Here is a 21,839-nt window from a genome sequence, read left to right as displayed (position 1 = left end):
TACCAGACATCGCTTACAAAAATGTTAAAAAGAACCGGCCCAAGAACTGAACCTTCCAGCACACTACTGGTAACATCCTTTTTCTCAGAAAAGGCACCTTCCTTTTCAAATTTAATACATTCTGATGAATATGTACTAAACCTACCATCCAGCAGCAGCTATACATAAATGTCAATCACAAAAATATAGCTTAACCCCGTTATTACACAATCCATTACAACGCGAATCCGTTATAAATGTGATGGAAGCATGGTTCTTGATTTAAAAGGAGATGGCGTGACATCACAAGGCCGAAGATCCATCCACTCGGAGCCAAGCACACCGTCTCATGTTATCATGCGCACGCGAAATTGATAGCAGAATGCAGAAAATTGGGTTGAAATTTCTAACGCGATCCACTTATACCGCAATATGATTCCAATGACCCTAAGCACCACATTATAATAGGGTTGAGCTGAACTTGGAATTTCCCATGTATTATAGAAAATACACTCCTCTCCTACCCTCTCTTTCATCAGCGGGAAAGCTGCCTAACCATTTCTCCCCCCTCAGAGTGCCCATAACCCTCCCAATTTTGGGCGGGCCTGAGCCCAAAGTGAGTGGGCACATCAACCCGGCCCCTCATCCAACCCCTCCCCCACAGTAAATCCTTTAGGTCTTCACCAGCAGCAACTCATTCCCCTAGCTCGCCCCAGCTCTGAGCCTTCTATCTGATGCAATTTCCTGGTTCTGCGAACAGGAAGGTTGTTCAGAGGGAAGGCTCAGAACATAAGGACAGCCATACTGGGTCAGACCAATGGTCCATCTAGCCCAGTATCCTGCTTCCAGCAGTGCTTAATCCAGGTCACAAGTACCTGGCAGAAAGCCAATTAGTAGCAACATTCCATGCTACCAATCCTGGGGCAAGAGTGGCTTCTCTCATGTCCATCTCAATAACAGACTATGGACTTTGACTCCAGAAACTTGTCCAAACCTTTTTTAAACCCAGATACGCCAACTGCTGTTACCATGTCCTCTGGCAGTGAGTTCCAGAGCTTAACTATTCTTTGAGTGAAAAAATATTTCCTCCTATTTCGTCTAAAAATATTTCCATGTAATTTCATTGACTGTTGCCTGGTCTTTGTACTTTCTGAAAGAGTGAAAAATTGATTCACTTCTACCTGTTCTACACCACATAGGATTTTATAGACCTCAATTATATCCCCCACTCAGCCTTCTCTTTTCCAAGTTGAAGAGCCTGACCTCTTTAGCCTTTCCTTATATGAGAGGAGTTCCATCCCGTTTATCATTTTGGTTGCTCTACTTTGAACCTTTTCTAATTCTGTTAAATCTATTTTGAGATACGGCGACCAAAACTGAATGCAATAGTCAAGGCGAAGTAGCACCATGGAGCAACACAGAGGCATAATAATATTCTTGGTTTTATTTTGCATCCTTTTCCTAATAATTCCTAGCATCCTGTTTGCTTTTTTTGGAAGCTGCCACACACTGGGCAGAAGATTTTAGCGTACTGTCTACCATGACACCTAGGACCTTTTTCTTGAGTGCTGATTCCTAAGGTGGACCCTAGAATCAGGTAACTATGATTCAGATTATTCTTCCCAATGTGCATCACTTTGCATTTGTCTACATTAATTTTCATCTGCCATTTGGATGCCTAGTCTTCCAGCTTCCTAAGGTCTTCCTGTAATTTTTCACAATCTGCATATGTTTTGACAACATGGAATAGTTTTGTCTCATCAGCAAATTTAATCACCTCATTTGTCGTTCCATTTTCCAGATAATTTATAGATATGCAGCATTTCACTACTCACCCTCGAGAAAAATGGTCATTTAACCCTAACGTTTTCTGTCCAATAACCAATTCCTAATCCACAGAAGGACATTGCCTCCTATCCCATGACTCTAATTTTCTCAAGTATCTCTCATTAGGAACTTTGTCAAAAGCTTTCTGAAAATCTAGGGCTCACCTTTGTCCACATGCATATTTATGCCTTCAAAGAAATGAAGCAAATTGGCGAGGAAAGATTCCCTTGGCTGAACCCATTAATGTTTGTCTGTGTTCCGTAATATTATTTTTTATAATGGTTTCCACTATTTTCTCCGGCAGCAGCAAGCAGGGGGAATGTGTTGCTGCTTGCTGTTAGTGGAGAGATGGTGGCTGGGCACATCACTGCTATGCCCACTGCTGGGTGGGTCTGAGACCAAAGTCGGTGGGCCTGTGCCCACCCGCTGCTAGGTCACTGCTCTCCAGAAAAGGAGAGGGAATGGAGATGTAGCCTAATGTTACGTGCAGTGGGTTGAGAACCTGTGGAACTGGGACTGATTCCCTGTGGCTCCTTATCCTGAGAAAGTCACTTAATCCTCCACTGCCCCAGGTATAAAAAGCACCTGCATACACATATAATAAATGTAAACCACTTTGATCATATCACAGAAAAGCCGTATATAAAATCCACAAACCCCTTCTATGTTTCAATAAGTGTTAGTCAATTGAAGTGCAGCAACAAGGAACAAGTAAACATATTTGATTCGACATAACATGTTGCACCATAAAACAGTTAAGTTTTTGTTTTTTCTTAAAGGAAACCAGAAATTAGTAATTATCCAACCCTCTCATAATCCCCCTTCCCACCCACCCTGAGGTTATACCAAATAGAGATCCAGAGGCTGAACTAACACCCTCCATTTTTTATAAAGACTCCCTTACCCTTGCCTGTCCTTCTCCAGAGAGCAGATTGAACATACACGTTCAAACCCACAGTCCCTAATTTCACTATTCCCAATCTCTTTACTCTTTCACCCTATTGCCAGTTTGTCAAACAGCTGTCATTTACTTCTTAACAAAATAGCTAACCAATAACAGACCCTTTGTTTCTAGAACCCACAAAGTTGTGGCATCCTCTGAGTGGAGGAAATATTACTTTTCTTTCAACAGTAAACCAATTAATCTTGTGAAAATCAGGAATTAGCAGAGTTCTGTCAGCTTACCTCTCCCTGTTGGACATTGGCTTCATATGCAGTTGTGGGGCAAGTCTGGTTGGTGTATTCACACTCTCACTGGGCTCTTCTGGTGTGTGGCCCCTCTGCAAAATAGATGGATCATACTGGTAAGAGAAAAGAAAGGCAATCTTTACTAGCAGGTCAAATACAGCATGCAATCCTGGCTTTATTTTGTTAACATGTTCTTCTATCATGGCACATGCTCTGGGCATGGAGGTAGATCCTTCAGTCTCTCAGTTACTGCAGAAGACTATGTTGCTCTTGGACTTATCACTTCCACTACTCACCCTCTTCTTCAGCTTGTGTTTACACTTCCTCTTCTCTTTTGAGCGTCCAGGCCTTCTATGTGTACCCAGCAGTTGGTTGCTTTTGCTCTGTAGCCCGTTCACTCGCTGACTCTTACCACCAATGATTCCCCTACACTTGTCAAAACCGCATTTGCAGAGTTGCTAAGAAGAAAGGAAAGATGTGACAGGCTGTTTCTGGGAAGATGATAAGATTCTTAAAAACCAAGGCAGTTTCTTTCCGGATGTTCATGATAAGGGTCACCGAAAGCCCTGCAGAAGTGGTGACCACACATGGCCTTCTGATCTTCAGACGCACATTCCATCCACATTGTTGCTTTTATTGGAATGTAAAGTGACATCTGTTTATAGCTCCACCTTGGTTTACAAGGCACTACACCCTGCAGAGAAGCTAGTCTCCACAAGTCAAATGGGCTTCAGTTTTCAGCGATGAGCCTTACTGCAGCTCCTCAGAATTTCAAGTATGAACAGAAAACCAACTGGATTTTCCAAATATAGGACATGTGCACAAAGTGCCATGTGACTAAGTATGCATGTAGAATGTGCACAATTTAGGCTCCTGAAATTCCAGTGTGTGTGCATATCGTTATTTCTAACTCCTGATTTTACACATATGAGGCCAACGCTTTTGAAAATTTACCCCATTGTAACAAACCAATGTAAATTTAAAACATGTTTAAGGTGCCTGTATTGAGGGAATTTCTGTGAGGCCATGGGCTCTCAAACCTTAACAAAACTTTTTGGTATGCCCATTTTAGTTTGACACTACTATACTTCAACCTCCGTCAAAGTTTTTCCCAGCTCATCTCTTGTCTCCTCTCCTCTGCTTTCACTATTAGTCTGCACTCTCCTCTTCTCACCTGTTTCTCCATGTTAAAGGCATGGAAGTTGTAGTCATAAGTCAGCTCAGTGCCAGCAGGCATGTCCTTCAGTGCATACAATCCAATCCGATAGACTCCATTAACAGACCTGCAGAGAAGATTTAATTCACCTCATGATGCGACAGGACACTTCATAGAACCCACAGAACAGCAGACCTGAATCTGTGTTCATACCACCAATTGCTCTTGTAAACTATGTTCTACTCTTTCAGAAGGAAGGGCACGGCAAGCAGGAGACAGAGGATATTTATTTATTGGGATTTATTAACTGCCTTAATGAAGAGATTCACTCTATATATGGCCTTTCTCTTCAATCGAGGACTGCCCTCCAGGACCACCTCTGCTACCTTATTCTTATTGGCATCTTTACCTTCCCTCCCTGAGCTTCTGTATGTCTTTTCTTGACCCCTCTGTCTCTATGAGACAGATGTTCTCCATCTTGCCTCGGACAGCAAATGTTCTCTTGGTCCCCTGCACTGAACTCATCTTTTTACCCCTGCTTATTCCTATCTCTGAACTACTTTTAGTCAACTATAAGCTCTCCCTCACCTGCCACAAAGCTTCCCTTTCTTCAAATTTCCACCTTCACCCTCTGTTACAGCTCTCAGAACTATGAAGTCTCTTGCCTTGGGGCAGTAACTTCTGAATGTCTACTAACTGGGAGTAAACTGGCTATATTTATTCAATAAAAGTAAATTTCAGAAAAGGAGACTTCTGGTGTTTGCTGCTGTTGTGCGGAGGTTATACTGTCTGATTAGTTTTGGCACATATCTGCTTTAAGAAGATATTACACCCTATATATGAAGAGATATATCTTTTTGTGTCATCATTCAGGGATGTTATACTGCTCGAGCAGATAATTCATTATTGTTTAGGGTCCTGAGGAGTTGGCATACCAAAGACACTGTAAAGGAGATTAAAACTCACTGCCAGGAGATAGGGTTCATAAAACATAAGCCCTCAAGTAACAAACAAGAACAGATCTACTGGAAACTGTTTGTCTCAATGAGGAGGTTCATTAAAACAGCAGCACATTAGCTCTTTGCTTGCCTTAGCTACACTTCCTTATATTATATAACATGGGAAGTCACATGAAATGAGGGGATGGAAATGGAGGTACAAGGAAGGTAATGAGCGAATTGCTGTTCTGCAAGTTGTATGTTACTACCTAATATCCACAGAGTTGGTGTGAACCATAAACTATCTAGAGTATACATAAAAGCACTGTCTCATGTAGACAGGGAGTGGGGCAGGAAGGACTTTACCAGCCACTGCCAAGCATCAGAAGTCACTTTTGTTTTAATTATTACAACAATAATTCCCAACTTAACAACAATCTACAGTTCTCTGTGAAGTATTCAGTATGTAGCCTCAAACTGTGAGTGAGCGATGGGAGGATTAGAAAGCTGCAGGGCATTAAGAAATTTCTCAGCAACCGCTGCACAAGATGGGTACAAGTTGGCATTACCTAAAACCCAGGAGAAAAAATGGTCTTGAATTTTTTATTATTTTGTGGTTACTGCTTTGTTGCTGATTTATAGTGCTTGACATAGCTCGAACACATCTCATTTCTATCATACCATTTCTGCATTTCGCAGTTTGGGTCGCAGCTGTGGTTGATGAAGCGGGCTTCATTGCCCATGCGGTAGCTGTCGATCACCATGCCACTATCCAGATTTAGGCAGTAATGATCATTGTGATTATGGTACTGCTCAATCATTCGATTCCTGCAACAAGTGGGATGGAAAAAAGTTATTCAGGTTTATAAGTTTAGCAGTATATGACGAATATACTCTGCGCACCTTTCAATATTTATGATGGCCACAATGCTAGGCGCTAATATAGAGGAAAATGCATTTATCTGAATAAACAGAAGTGGGATGACTCCTCCTAGTGAAGCATTATTCAAAAAAGACAGTCGGTTTCAACTAAAAGAGCCACATTTGGGAACCAACAACCAAATGGAGAAAGAACACATTCATTGGCATCGTGACATCAGCTACTACAAACACCTGGAGGCATATTTTCAAAGCACTTAGATTTACAATGTTCCACAGTAACCTATGAAACTTTGTAAGTATAAGTAATTTGAAAATGAGCCCCCTGGTTATGTAGAAGCAGCAATCAGAGACCTAAACTGAAAGCTGCTCTTTCTCTGAATGTCTCACACCTTTGGGGCAAACGCACTAAGGACTTTCCCTTAAATCCTAGAAATTCTGCTTAGACACAGACAACACTTTCAGCTTATAATCTGTTCAACAACTGACAGGCCTGTTTTGTTAGACTTCAACAAGCCAGTATTTTACAGATAACCCTCCCACCCTCAAACAGCCATGACCTGACTAGAAAAGTATCAGGATTTCTGTCCTGTGTCCAACCCTTTTCACTCCTTTCCTTCCTTTCAAATCTAGGCTGCTTAAAATGCCCATAAGCCTTTTCTAGAACTAAAACAGTTTCCTCACATTAACATATAAACATACTAATCAGCAAAACCATTTCTAATAAGCTTTCATTGTATGCTCGTTACCACATGCCACAATTGTGTAGGGTCCCCAATAAGTGAGATGTGCACAACCATAAGCAACTGAGCTCCAGAAAAAGGCAAATTATTTATTTAAGACAAGTGGTGATAATGTCAACCAAATTGTTTCATAGGAGATCTGATTATTCTGTTTTCTGTTCTGAATGCCCCATCAGCATGCACTGGGGCAGGAGAGAGAAAACTAGAACTAGAAAAAGATCTCATGATACAGTAACTCAATTATAACTCTCCTTCACACGAGGCACACAATGAAATAACGCACAAGGCACAGGTAGGTGATGGTGTTACCAGATCATCATAGTCTAACCAGGAGTACAACCACCACAGTACAAAACTATCCAAAAATGGGTACTTGTGAGGAGGGCATCCAGGTGCATAGTTACAAACCAAACATTCCTCAGTTCAATACCTGAATTCTTGCTCGCTGACGACCTCACCCAAGTACTCAATGATAAACTGCCCTGCTTTTAAGGACTCCTTTGTGCGAATCCCCCAGCCTTTGCCTTCAGCTCGAAAGCGTTCCAGGCACTGCACCCACTCGTGCCTCTGAATCCTTTGGTTACGACACTGCTCTCCACAAGGGCAAGTGTTTGGGGAACACTCAGCAAAGATCATCCTGAAAATGGAGCGGAAACAGGACCAAGATGACAAAGCTGTGGCCAGGAAGCTTATACTTCAGCAAAATGATCCTCAGAATCCCTCCCTACTGTCAAAGTTTTGTTCACCATTAATAATAGCCCCAATAGGAGCACTGAAAGGTTGCACAGATGCTAAGAAATGGAAAACATTAATGGTTGCATTGTAAAGGCTTAGTCTGACCTTAGGCACCAAAAGCCAGTCTGTGTATTTAATTTCATGGTTATACATTTAGACATAATTACACTCATTTTAGTCCGTTACATACATAAATTGTCTCTTGCATACTGCATCAGACATTTAGATGTCTAACTATTTTTATTATGCAGAAGCACAATCAAGGTTTAGATATTTCAAATTGAAAGTAAATTTGCTCAATTTTACACGTCCAACAGAATTCACATTTTAGTGTATGATTTTTGCCTTTGAAATTGTAGCCCTAAATTTGTGGAACTCATTTTTTTCTGTGACATAATAAAATCGGAGTCACTTTTCCTCTAAGGCCACCTTTTTAAGGAAGACACCTATGGCTCAGAGACAAATGAATTGGTTGTGTGTGGTAACAAGTACTGGAAAGCACAAGTGAGAGTTGGTCTCTTACCGGTTCAGGCAGTCATCAGTACACCCCTTCTCATCACCATTAGTGGGTTTCTTGCAGTTGCAGGTAGTGGCTTCATAGCCAGACAGAGGTTTCACATCCACATAAACATCTGGTGGAAGGCAACGACGAAGTGTGTGTCAGAGGGCATTACACAAACAAGATCTCGGAGCAGTAGGTAAGGGTACAATTAACTGTTACTTTTTGATAATGACAACAAAAAACATTTCTAAGTTCAAAAGCATCATATTTGCTTGCCTGAAGACTGCATGCAGTTTTTGGAAACTTAGATTAATTCTAGTTCTACAGATAGAGATAGATTAAACAGCCTGAAAGGGAAAAACAACTGCAGGTGAAAAATGTAAATACTTACTAGAACGGATTTTTTTGTACAATGGAACATCTGGCTTTTTATATAACTGGAAAAAAAAAGAAGACTATTTAATAAACTCTAACATAACTTCCATATGAATAAGGCTTTAAAAGTTACAACACAACAATTAATGGAATACCTAACGTACTACTCAGTCCTTCACAGCTCTCAATCAGGCTTCAGACCATGCTATTGCATTGAAACAGTCATAACCACCCTGATCACAAAATTCAGAAGAATAATAAGCCAAGGCCAGTCAATACTACTACGACAATCTGAGATGTCAAGTGCCTTTGACCTAGTAGATCACACAATACTAATGACCCTGCTCAACAACATTGGAATAATTGGAGCAGTAGCAGCCTGGTTCAACGGTTTTCTAAGAACTAGATCCTACCTTGCCAAGATGTCCAATGAATTTTCAGTCTCCTGGATTTCTGAATGCGGGGTCCCTCAGGGTTCCCCCAATATCACCAATATTATTCAATGTCCTGACGGCTCCACTTGGCAAGAATCTGGAAAAAATGGGTTTATACGTACCTTTCAACAACAGCATCACAGAGATACTGGATAAGGCCAAAAAAGGACTCAACCTCATGGAAAACTGGGCCACCAATGTCAAACAAACTGAACCGAGACAAAACCAAACTCATGGTTTTATCTAGCGTGCACAATCCCACTACTTACCAAACCCTCATAATAGATCAACAATCTTATTTAAACAATCAAAACACAAATAAAAATACTAGGAAACACTCTCAACAAACATCTGACCCTTGAAGACCAAGTGGCCACAATCATGTCAAGAAGCTTCAAAACACTATGGAAACTGAGAAGAATCAGAGACTATTTCCCCAGACAGTCATTCCGCCTTGTAGAACAGACGCTGATATTGTCCCAACTAGACTACTATAATGCAGCATATGTAGGCTGCAAAGAAAACCTACTAAGATTATTGCCGACTGTCCAAAACACAGCAGCAAGACTGATATTCAAAAAGTCGAAATATGATAGAGCAACCGCACTACTCATAATGCTACATTGGCTCCTATCAAGGCCAGACTATTTTTCAAAACAAGCACAATCATCTTCAAAATACTGTTTGGCATGTCACTGGACTACATACTAGACATGATCAAACTAGCACCAAGAAATTCAAACCCAGGAACCAGAGGTTACCAACTACTTAACCTGCCCAACTGTAAAAACATACAAGTCCACCTACACAGCGAGATTTAGCTACCTGGGCTCAAAATGGTGGAACTCAATTCCCATAGTTATAAGAAGCATTACAAACTACCTCCAGTTCAGAAAAGACCTAAAGAACAACCTCTTCAGGATATTCTATGAGTAAATTATGCACCAATCATTCTCGAACAATACACAACATAACCTCTAACTGTAACATATCTTTTAAATTAAGAAATGAACTAAGACATATCTTCTCAAGAAACCCAATGACTGTTCCATACATGATTAGTCTAGGGATAAAACTTATGGAATCATGGGCTTCTAATTTCAAACTAAAATTTAATATGGATAAAACTAAGTTTCTAATTATAACTAACCCTCTCCATCCTATGAATCTTAGTAACTTTACTATTAAGAACAAAACCTATTCCCTTGAGTCATCAAAGAAAATCTTGGGAGTCACAATAGATCGTTTCCTCACCCTTGAAAACCAAGTCTCAAAGTTGACCTCGAGTGACTTTCACTCACTTTGGAAGCTAAAGAGATTGAAGCCATTTTCTCTCTAAATCTGTCTTTCGTACTTTGGTTCAATCCCTTGCCCTCACCAAATTAGACTGTTAAATGGACTGGAAAAATTCCTCATTTTTAGGTACAACTTGTCTGGAATGTTTTTACGTTTGGGGAGCGTGCCAGGTGCCCTTGACCTGGATTGGCCACTGTCGGTGACAGGATGCTGGGCTAGATGGACCTTTGGTCTTTCCCAGTATGGCACTACTTATGTACTTATGTACTTAATTCCATCTAAGCTGGACTTAAAGGTGGTCTTCTCAAAAGGTGGTCTTATATGTAGATCTCCTCGGTTTGCCAAAGCCACTCCTCTTTTATATGAGCTACATTGGTTACCAATAAGAGATAGAATATCTTTCAAATTATGCATTTTCATTCACCAAATTCTGTTTGGTCAAGCCCCATCATATATGAATAATCGAACTTATTGTAATTTGAGTTATATTCTGTACATTATTATGTATTATTCACTTTATTGTTTGTTTGTAAGTCAAAGTGAACTTGAGTCTATTTCGGGCTAATGTGGGGTATAAATGCCATGAATAAATAAATAAAATACGCACTAACAGTTATCTTGCCAGCCACTGTAAAACATAGCGTCATACAACCTTGTAAATGTAATTGAATCAATGTACTCTCTAACAACTGTTAAATGCAAGCCACATTGAACCAAAACTTGTTTTTAGATAAATGTGGGATACAAGTATGAATAAATAAAATAAATAAATAATGGGGTGTTCCCTGTGGACAGCAGAATAAATCAGTCGCACATTGGTGATGTAAGAACACAAGAACTGCCATACTGGGTCAAACCAATGGTCCATCTAACCTAGTATCCTGTTTCCAACAGTGACCAATCCAGGTCACAAGAACCTGACAATCTCAAACAGTAGCAATATTCCATGCTACAAATTCCCATGTATAAGCAGTGGCTTTCCTATGTCTATTTCAACAGCAGACCTTAGACTTTTTCTCGAGGAACCTGTCTAAACCTTTTTTAAACCCAGATACACTAACCACTGTGATGTCATCCGATCGTGCTGACACCCACACTTTGCTCTTCTGGAGCCCAGAGAAACCTAAAAGTTTACTGGGAATTTGTGGGTTCTCTCATTATTGTGCTCCTGTGACAGTTTCCCTCAGGCAATTTAGCAGCTTCCTCCAGGGAAGGTGGAACAAAAAGATATGAAGGTACCCAACGACAAAAAACACCCCCAAATCACTAATGTTGAAACACATACCAGGAAATGTAGATGGAAAGCGATGACCACAAATGCTCGCAGTCTAAGCAAAGTTCATGACCTTCAAACCCTGATGTTGGAGGCAGACTTAGACGTTGTTGCAATCACAAAGACGTGGCTCAATGGTTCCCATGAATGGGATGCAAACATACCAGGCTATAATCTATTTAGGAAGGATAGAGAGGGTCGTAAAGGTGGAGGAGTAGCTCTGTATGTGAGAAATGACATCGAGGCAATTGAAATGACAGAGACCTGGGGAAAGGAAAATGCGATATGGATCACCTTAAAAAGAGATGATAAAACTTCTGTCCACATGGGTGTTGTCTACAGACCTCCAACACAATTGCAGGAACTAGATAAAGATCTGGTCACAGATATCCATAAGTTGGGAAAGAAGACAGTGGTGCTGTTGCTGGGAGATTTCAATCTACCGGATGTAGATTGGAAGGTTCCGTCTGCAGAATCGGAAATAAGTAGAGAGATCGTGGATGCTTTTCAAAGTGCTCTGCTCAGACAAATGGTCACAGAACCCACGAGGGAGGGAGTGACGCTGGATCTGGTGCTCACAAATGGGGATAGTGTGTCAAATGTCAAAGAGTGGGTGCCCACCTGGGCAGCCGTGACCATCAAACGGTTTGATATGATGGCTGAAGTGGAGGTTGGCCACTCAAAACTCAAAGTCCTGGATTTCAAGCGTTATGAATTTAGTAAAATGGGGGAATACCTGAGGAAGGAGCTGATGGGCTAGGAGGACGAACGAGAGGTGGAAGGACAGTGGTCCAGGCTGAAAGAAGCTATAAATAGGGCCACAAACCTTTATGTAAAGTGAGTACATAAAAGCAAGAGAAAAAGGAAACCTATATGGTTCTCCAAGCAAGGGACTGAAAAAATAAAGGCCAAAGAGTTGGCGTTCCTGAAGTACAGAAGAGGTACACAGAGAGGAATACCGGATAAAACTGAAAGACGCAAAGAGAGAGATACGTCTGGCAAAAGTGCGAGCGGAAGAACAAATGGCTAGAAAGGTAAAGAGAGGTGACAAAAATTTCTTCAGGTATATTAGTGAAAGGAGAAAGACTAAAAAGGGAATTGTAAGACTGAAAGATGCTGCGAACCGCTATGTAGAAAATGATGAAGAAAAAGCAAATTTACTAAACAGATACTTTTGTTCTGTTTTCACAGAAGAAACTCCTGGAGAAGGACCGCGACCGCGATTGACTGACAAAAGTACATATGAAAATGGAGTGGACATAGCACCATTCACGGAAGAGAATGTGTATGAACAACTTTGTTCATGTTTAGATTTTGAAGTTGTTCATACACATTCTCTTCCGTGAACGGTGCTATGTCCACTCCATTTTCATATGTACTTTTGTCAGTCAATCGCGGTCGCGGTCCTTCTCCAGGAGTTTCTTCTGTGAAAACAGAACAAAAGTATCTGTTTAGTAAATTTGCTTTGTTCATGTTTAGATTTTGAAGCCGTGGGACCGGACGGGATCCACCCCTGGATATTGAAGGAGCTCAGAGAGGTTCTGGCGGGTCCTATTAATGATTTGTTTAATAAATCCTTAGAGACAGGAGAGGTTCCGTGGGAATGGAGAATGGCGGATGTGGTCCCTCTTCACAAAAGTGGTGATAGGGAAGAAGCTGGAAACTACAGGCTGGTAAGCCTCACTTCGGTTATTGGAAAAGTAATGGAAGCGATGCTGAAGGAAAGGATAGTGAATTTCCTGGAAACCAATAAGTTGCAAGATCTGAGACAACATGGTTTTACCAAAGGGAAATTGTGCCAAACGAATCTCATTGAATTCTTTGACTGGGTGACCGGACAACTGAATCAAGGACGTGCTATGGACATAATCTACTTAGATTTCAGCAAAGCTTTTGACACGGTTCCCCACAGGAGGCTCTCGAATAAACTAGACTGGCTGAAGATAGGACACAAAGTGGTGAACTGGATTAGGAACTGGTTAACGGACAGATGCCAGACGGTGGTGGTTAATGGAATTCGCTCAGATGAGGGAAAGGTGAGTAGTGGAGTGCCTCAGGGATCGGTGCTGGAGCTGATTCTGTTCAATATATTTGTGAGTGACATTGCTGAAGGGTTAGAAGGTAAAGTTTGCCTTTTTGCGGATGATACTAAAATTTGTAACAGAGTGGACATCCGGGAGGGAGTGGAAAACATGAAAAAGGATCTGCGGAAGCTAGAAGAATGGTCTAAGGTTTAGCAATTAAAATTCAATGCAAATAAATGAAAGTGATGCACTTAGGGAGTAGAAATCCATGGGAGACATATGTGTTAGGCGGTGTGAGTGTGATATGTACAGACGGGGAGAGGGATCTTGGGGCGACAAAACAGTGTGACAAGGCGGTGGCCATAGCTAGAAGGTTGCTAGGCTGTATAGAGAGAGGTGTGACCAGCAGAAGAAAAGAAGTTTTAATGCCCCTGTATAAGTCGTTGGTGAGGCCCCACCTGGAGTATTGTGTTCAGTTTTGGAGGCCGTATCTTGCTAAGGATGTAAAAAGAATAGAAGAGGTGCAAAGAAAAGCTACGAAAATGGTATGGGATTTGCGTTACAAGACGTATGAGGAGAGACTTGCTGACCTGATCATGTATACCCTGGAGGATAGGAGAAACAGGGGTGATATGATACAGACGTTCCAATATTTGAAAGGTATAAATCCGCAAACGAACCTTTTCCGGAGATGGGAAGGCGGCAGAACGAGAGGACATGAAATGAGATTGAAGGGGGGCAGACTCAGGAAAAATGTCAGGAAATATTTTTTCACAGAGAGAGTGGTGGATAATTGGAATGCCCTCCCGCGGGAGATGGTGGAGATGAAAACGGTAACGGAATTCAAACATGTGTGGGATAAACATAAAGAAATCCTGTTCAGAAGGAATGGATCCTCAGAAGCTTGGCCGAGATTGGGTGGCAGAGCCGGTGGGGGGAGGCGGGGCTGGTGGTTCGGAGGCGGGGCTAGTGCTGGGCAGACTTATACGGTCTGTGCCCTGACAATGGCAGATACAAATCAAGGTACGGCATACACAAAAAGTAGCACATATGAGTTTATCTTGTTGGGCAGACTGGATGGACCGTGCAGGTCTTTTTCTGTCGTCATCTACTATGCTTTTTTTTTTTACTATGTTACTATATCTTCCAGGCTCCTCGTGGCTTGAAACCACTGAGAAGCCAGGGTCCATTGAGCTCATTTCATGTGAAGACATCATGGGTGTAACAATCACTGTGGAAGCTATGTGGCCCAACAATCTCAACATCTGCCGTGACCTGCTGTGAGGCTCGAACCCTGGGAGTGAGTGTGACAAGAGTGTCTGCTCTCATCTCTGGAAGATAGGCTCAAACTTTCTGTGTATTGAGCAGGAATCCTATGAACTCCAATTTCTGGACAGGGTGAAGATGGGACTTGGGGTAGTTTAAAACAAACCCTAGTAGATCAAGCAACCGAAGTCATCTGCATGGACTCCTGGCCATTGTCTGGTGTCTTTACCAGCCAATCATCGAGATATGGGAACACATGGACTCCCAGTCTGCGTAGCCATGCTGCAACTACTGCTAGACATTTGATGAAAACTCTGGGAGCCAACGCGAGGTCAAAAGGCAACACGTGGTACTGAAAGTGATGTGTTTCCAGCCAAAATCGAAGATACTTCTGGTGGACTGGAAGTATCGGGATGTGAGTATATGGATCCTTTAAGTTCAGAAAGCATAGTCAATCGTTTTTCTGAATCATTGGGAGTAGGGTGCCCAGGGAAACCATACTAAACTTTTCTTGGACTAAGAATTTGTTCAGGGACCTTAGGTCTAGGATGGGATGCATCCCTCCTGTTTTCTTTTGCACAGGGAAGTAGCTGGAATAGAATCCATGCCATTCCTCCCCAGGTGGAATGGGCTCGACTGCATAGGCCTTCAGATAGGCTATGAGTTCTTCTGCAAGTACCTGCCTATGCAGAGAGCTGAACGAATGAACTCTCGGTGGACAATTTGGAGGTTTTAGATACCGAGTGTGTACCCGAGGCAGAATACTTGAAGAACCCACCCGTGGGAGGTTATAAGGGGCCACCATTCGTAGAAAAACTTCAGCCACCCCCGACTGGCAAGTCATCCAGGACATACACTTTTATTGCAGCTATGCTCTGCTGGAGTCGCTCAAAAGCACGTCTCTTGCTTTGCCTGGGGAGCATCAGGGGCCTTTGGCACACGCTGTTGACATGAATGAGCGCACTGGGGTTGAGCCAGGGGCGTAGCTACGGGTGGGCTTGGGTGGGCCCCAGCCCACTCAATCTCGACTCAGGCCCACCCAGGCAGCCGGCGCGGCAACCGTCCGCTCCTCCTCCTCCTACCTACACATTTTTTTTTTGTAATGCAGGCTGGGTCCTGATCCAGAAGTGAGCAGATGTAGGCGCCGGCGGTGGCCATTGTAGCACTGCACGCTGGCACCACTACTCCTCCGTCGCTGCTCCCCATCCGGTTTCATTCTGCTGCTTTACGCTCCTCCACTCCTCCTACAGTGCACACAATGGTGCCACAGTGCTAAATGGGAAAATCTGCTCGCTGCCATTGATATCGCATTCTTCACTGTCCCCTCGATGGATCAATCAGCTTTTTTTTGTTAATCTCCCCCCCCCCCCCCCCCCACGGCCTTGGCCTTAACACTCCCTCTGCGGCCCTACAACAGCAGCACAGAGTGCTCTTCGAGTCTACACCAGTGCCTGCCACCACTGAAGCTCAGCTTCCCAGCCCAGGTAAAATAAATATTTTTTTAAATTGTTAACGTGTACAGTCTAATGCTGGCTGATGGTGGGGTTCTGAGTAGGGATGGGCTCTTCATTTTGCTCCACCCAGAAACCCAACAACAATAAATGTTAATAGTGCCCACTGCCCAGGTAGTATATTTGTCATGTTGGTGCCCCGCTAAGCTAACTGCTATTACTACATTCTCTGGCAATGAAGTCCAGGGTGAATTACATGTTGAGTGAGAAAAATTTTCTTTGATTCATTTTAAATTTACTACTTTGTAGCTTCATTGTGTGCCCTTGTCCTAGTATTTTTGGAACGAGTAAACAAGCAATTCACATCTACCCGTTCCACTCCACTCATTATTTTATAGATCTCTATCATATTTCCCCTCAGCCGTCTTTTCTCCAAGCTGAAGAGTCCTAGCAGCTTTAGCCTTTCCTCACAGACAAGTCGTCCCATCCCCTTTATCATTTTCATCTCCCTTCTCTGTACGTTTTCTAATTCCACTATATCTTTTTTGAGATGCGGTGACCAGAATTGAACACAATATTTGAGGTGTGGTCGCACCACAAAGGCATTATAACGTCCTCATTTTTGTTTTCTATTCCTTTCCTAATAATACCTAATATTCTATTTGCTTTCTTAACCGCCGCAGCACACTGAACAAACGGTTTCAACATATCATCAACGATGACGCCTAGATCCCTTTACTGGTTAGTGACCCCTAATGTGGAACCTTGCATTACGTATCTATAATTTGGATTCCTCTTTCCCACATGCATCACTTTGCACTTGCTCACATTAAACGTCATCTGCCATTTAGATGCTCAGTCTCTCTGGGTCCTCTTGTAATTTTTCACAATCTTCCTGTGATTTAACAACTTTGAATAACTTTGCGTCATCAGCAAATTTAATTACTTCACTAGTTACTCCCATCTCTAGATCATTTATAAATATGTTAAAAAGCAGCGGTCCCAGCACAGACCCCTGGGGAACCCCACTATTTACCCTTCTCCATTGAGAATACTGACTATTTAACTCTACTATCTGTTTTCTATCTTTTAACCAGTTTTTAATCCACAATAGAACACTACCTCCTATCCCATGACTCTCCAATTTCCTCTGGAGTCTTTCATGAGGTACTTTGTCAAACGCCTTTTGAAAATCCAGATACACAATATCGACCATATCACCTTTATCCACGTTTGTTCACTCCTTAAAAGAAACGTAATAGATTGGTGAGGAAAGATTTCCCTTTACTGAATCCATGTTGGCTTTGTCTCATTAATTCATACTTCTGAATATGCTCTGTATTTTTGTTCTTTATAATAGTCTCTACCATTTTGCCTGGCACCGACGTCAGGCTCACCGGTCTATAATTTCCCATATCTCCTCTGGAACCGGCACATGCTTGATTTTAAAGATAAATAACATATTACTAACAACAGTTTCACAAGTTCATTTTTCAATTCTATCAGTACTCTGGAATGAATACCATCTGGTCCAGGACATTTGCTGCTCTTCAATTTATCCAATTGAGCCATTACATCCTCCGGGTTTCTACAGATTTCATTCAGTTTCTCTGACTCGTCAGCTTTGAATACTATTTTGGGCACAGGTATCTCTCCCAAATCTTCCTAGGTGAAGACTGAAGCAAAGAATTAATTTAATCTCTCCGCTATGGCTTTGTCTTCCCCAATTGCCCCTTTTACTCTTCGGTCATCTAGCAGTCCAACTGATTCTTTTGCCAGCTTCTTGTTTTTAATATATCTAAAAAAAATTTTTTTACTATGTGTTTTTGCCTCAAATGCAATCTTTTTCTCAAAGTCAAAACCTAAAAGCGGCTGAATGATGATGAAAAAGAAAGGAAACTTAAAACCGGGGAAAACAAACTAGAAACTAAAGGAAAATATTTTAAAAATGGGGTTCCACAAATGGAAACTCAATAAAGGATGAAAAAAACTCGCCTAAAGGCACAAAAAGCTCTTTGGATTGAGTGAACGCAAGGAGATGGTTAAAAAAACACACCCTCTCCTCACCGCAGTAGAAAAAGAACTGAGAAAGTGTTCTTGCGGTGGGTAGGCACTCATACATGCATGGTGGAGTGTGTCTCGCGCTCCACAAAGCTCTGCTTACGCTTTTCGTAAGTCCTCGACTGTAGGTTAGTGTCACACAGTTGTAAGAATCTATAAGCCTGCTTGTCGTCAGAGAACAATCTCCTCATAGAAAATCAATCACACTACTTATAGCGAGCCCTGCCAGATCTAAGAAGGTATGCAGGCTCAGGTACTGTCAGCACTCAACAGTGATGCCAGTGGCTACATGTTTACACTAGATTATTATACTGAGACATTGCCCAGGGCAGCCACATGCAGCTGTACTAATGTAACTCAGGTCTCTTTTGAACATATAATGCTTTTATATCATGGACTAGTGTCTAACAACAATTATGCTGAGACCCATGAAACCTCTCTAAGGAGGTGAAAATTCACCAAGTTGAAATAGGCATATTTACTTGGGGGGGGGGGGGGGGATGCAATTATAGCACACTGGGATACAGTTTCATAAATATCTCCCTGTGGGATCAGTATACTACAAAGAAATGGTCCTCAAAACTGTCTCTCGGTGTACAGTTATTCAACATAAACTTAAATGTTTTTCACAGAAATATTCACTACAGCCTCAGCTGTAGCATGTGCGACAATCCAAGACTATCTGGCATGCCAAATAATATATCACCAGTTATTAGGAGTCAATTCATTACTACAAAAAAAGATATAAACACATGTCTCAGCGTGAGTGGCTCTCCAAACTGCATCACATTGAGGAGAAAGTGGGGAAGAGATTTATAGCCCAGTTCCATAATCATCAGTGAAAAAAAAACCTTTTTAAGTAGAAAAAAAAAATTGGCTTAGTTTTACAAGATCTTTAAAGCAAATATGTAGCCAATAAATAAATAAATAAATTCTCACTGTATGAAATTTTCAGCCTGCAAGCAAAAAATAAATTCCACTTTGCTGGAAGACTACCAAGAAAAATAAGGTTTGAAATCTCTCCATGCTGCTGGCAGTACATCTGAATTCTCAGGAGGCCTGTCTAAAAAAAGGTTCCTTGCACAAAGTAACAACTCTACCAAAATAAGAGTCACCATAGCAGTCTAGACCAAGGCTGGTCCAGGAAGCTCCCAGACTATTTTGAACAGGGAGGAGTAGACAAGAGAAGGCCTAGGTTTATTATACAACACATGCAAGCTTACTTTTCTCACTTTTATTTTTATTATAAATTTCATACCAAATGCTCTCAGAACATGGTAAATTGTAAACAATGGCAGTACTATGAAGAAAATATATATACATTTTTTTTGCCTTGTTTTTGATTTAAAAAAAGTCAAAGAGTTCTGGTACAAATGTATTTCCAGTTTAGCTTAATACCTGGTTGTGTTTCCATTGCCAAAGTATATCATAGGGCAGCTGGAAGTCGATTCTTTTCTGTCGAAGATACTTTCCTGTAACAAAAAAGATTGAATATACTTTGTATATACTTATATAACCTCCCTATCAACCCACTCATTACTTTACCTCACCCATTTCTATTCTTCTATCACCTTCTCCCACTACTCCAACCAGAGTTACACCTAATCACACTGACCACCCTTCAACATCTTCTGTCCTTCTGTGACTGTTCTCTTGTGCTTGACTGCTTAAATATTTTAAATTTAAATGCTTTACTTTTTGTCTATTAGATTGTAAGCTCTTTGAGCAGGGACTGTCTTTCTTCTGTGTTTGTACAGCGCTGCGTACACTTTGTAGCGCTCTAGAAATGTTAAATAGTAGTAGTAGTAGTATATGTTTGCTTGTGAGAGAGAGTGAAGGGCACAGGTGAAAGCATAAGAATTGCAGATATCAGGCTATGTTTGGAATGCTATCTACTCCTTGCAAAGGAAGATACAGAGAGTGTCTTAGCCACAACCTAAACCCAGAACTCCAAATGTATAAAAATGCTTACTACGGGGCCTCTCCCTTTAGTCACTAGCCATGCTGTTTAGTGTATCCAGGAGAGTGATGCCAAGGAACTTACAAATGTTCTTTACAGGAATACAAACATGAAGAAAGATTAGCCCTCTGGTGCTCTGCAAATTTACATTATTTTATACAGTCTAGTACTGTTGCACGCTACAACTGCACCATTTTTCACTTTATCACACACTGAATACAAAATTAAGTGAAAGCCTGCATCAGTGGACATACAAACTGTGCTTTCTCTTGGCAATTTCTCCTCCTCTACACACTGGCACGACAAAGAGCCAGAGCAAAGAGTGGAGGATCTGATTACATGTTCTCTATACCTCTCTATGACTTTCTGCCTAAGAGAAAACCCTATTTAGATTTGGCTTACTTATGATTATATTTATCTGCAGAATACTGAAATGGGAGCTTCCCTGCAGCTTAAAAACCAACTATGTTGGATGCTTTGATAATTTCTACTGCAACATTGTCCATTGTGAAACCGTTAAAAAAAAAAAGGGATCAGTCTGAATGCTCTCTGACCTATACTACAAATGTGTGTGTGTGTGTGTGGGGGGGGGGTCTTGGGATTGATTCTTGGGCCAGGACTCTTCACCTTAGGCAGGCCACAGCTAGCGCTGGGGATACTCCTAGGGGGATTCTGCACAAGTGTACCATGCAGAATCTGCACAGAACTTTCCACATGCACAATTCTACCCTTGCCACACAGCATTCTGTAGGCAAAGAAGACAGAAGTGGCAGACCTGGCAGCTCTCATGCACTCTCTCTTCCCCATCCCTCCCAAACCCACCAGCAATGGTGGAGTAAGAGGAGGTGGTAAACAGCTCTACATTGGGCCATGTCCTCTTCTTTTGCAGTCCTGGGCTAGACTGTTGATCTACCAAGTCACACTCTACAGTGGTGGAAATAAGTATTTGATCCCTTGCTGAATTTGTAAGTTTGCCCACTGACAAAGACATGAGCAGCCCATAATTGAAGGGTAGGTTATTGGTAACAGTGAGAGATAGCACATCACAAATTAAATCCGGAAAATCACATTGTGGAAAGTATATGAATTTATTTGCATTCTGCAGAGGGAAATAAGTATTTAATCCCTCTGGCAAACAAGACCTAATACTTGGTGGCAAAACCCTTGTTGGCAAGCACAGCGGTCAGACGTCTTCTGTAGTTGATGATGAGGTTTGCACACGTCAGGAGGAATTTTGGTCCACTCCTCTTTGCAGATCATCTCTAAATCATTAAGAGTTCTGGGCTGTCGCTTGGCAACTCGCAGCTTCAGCTCCCTCCATAAGTTTTCAATGGGATTAAGGTCTGGTGACTGGCTAGGCCACTCCATGACCCTAACGTGCTTCTTCCTGAGCCACTCCTTTGTTGCCTTGGCTGTATGTTTTGGGTCATTGTCGTGCTGGAAGACCCAGCCACGACCCATTTTTAAGGCCCTGGCGGAGGGAAGGAGGTTGTCACTCAGAATTGTACGGTACATGGCCCCATCCATTCTCCCATTGATGCGGTGAAGTAGTCCTGTGCCCTTAGCAGAGAAACACCCCCAAAACATAACATTTCCACCTCCATGCTTGACAGTGGGGACGGTGTTCTTTGGGTCATAGGCAGCATTTCTCTTCCTCCAAACACGGCGAGTTGAGTTCATGCCAAAGAGCTCAATTTTTGTCTCATCTGACCACAGCACCTTCTCCCAATCACTCTCGGCATCATCCAGGTG

General features: G+C 41.9%; 1 protein-coding gene across 3 annotated transcripts in view; it reads right to left on the bottom strand.

Annotated features, from left to right (window-relative positions):
• Nucleotides 1-21,839, bottom strand: part of ASH1L (ASH1 like histone lysine methyltransferase) — a 239,137-nt gene that overhangs the window by 38,601 nt on the left and 178,697 nt on the right. For 2 of the 3 annotated variants that reach the window (XM_030186339.1, XM_030186341.1), the window contains 8 exons: nt 19,526-19,599; nt 8,339-8,384; nt 7,969-8,077; nt 7,141-7,347; nt 5,770-5,916; nt 4,169-4,277; nt 3,291-3,452; nt 2,992-3,107 (listed from right to left, as the gene is read on the bottom strand). In XM_030186339.1, the coding sequence (XP_030042199.1) occupies nt 2,992-3,107; nt 3,291-3,452; nt 4,169-4,277; nt 5,770-5,916; nt 7,141-7,347; nt 7,969-8,077; nt 8,339-8,384; nt 19,526-19,599 (970 nt within the window). The remainder of the gene's footprint in view (nt 1-2,991; nt 3,108-3,290; nt 3,453-4,168; nt 4,278-5,769; nt 5,917-7,140; nt 7,348-7,968; nt 8,078-8,338; nt 8,385-19,525; nt 19,600-21,839) is intronic. The other variant, XM_030186340.1, reaches the window with a different exon arrangement.

The sequence above is a fragment of the Microcaecilia unicolor genome, chromosome 14 (assembly GCF_901765095.1).
Source record: "Microcaecilia unicolor chromosome 14, aMicUni1.1, whole genome shotgun sequence".
In the NCBI taxonomy this organism is placed as follows: Eukaryota; Metazoa; Chordata; class Amphibia; order Gymnophiona; family Siphonopidae; genus Microcaecilia; species Microcaecilia unicolor.
The sequence above is the reverse complement of the archived record's forward strand: the minus strand, read 5'-3'. Positions and strand labels throughout refer to the sequence as shown.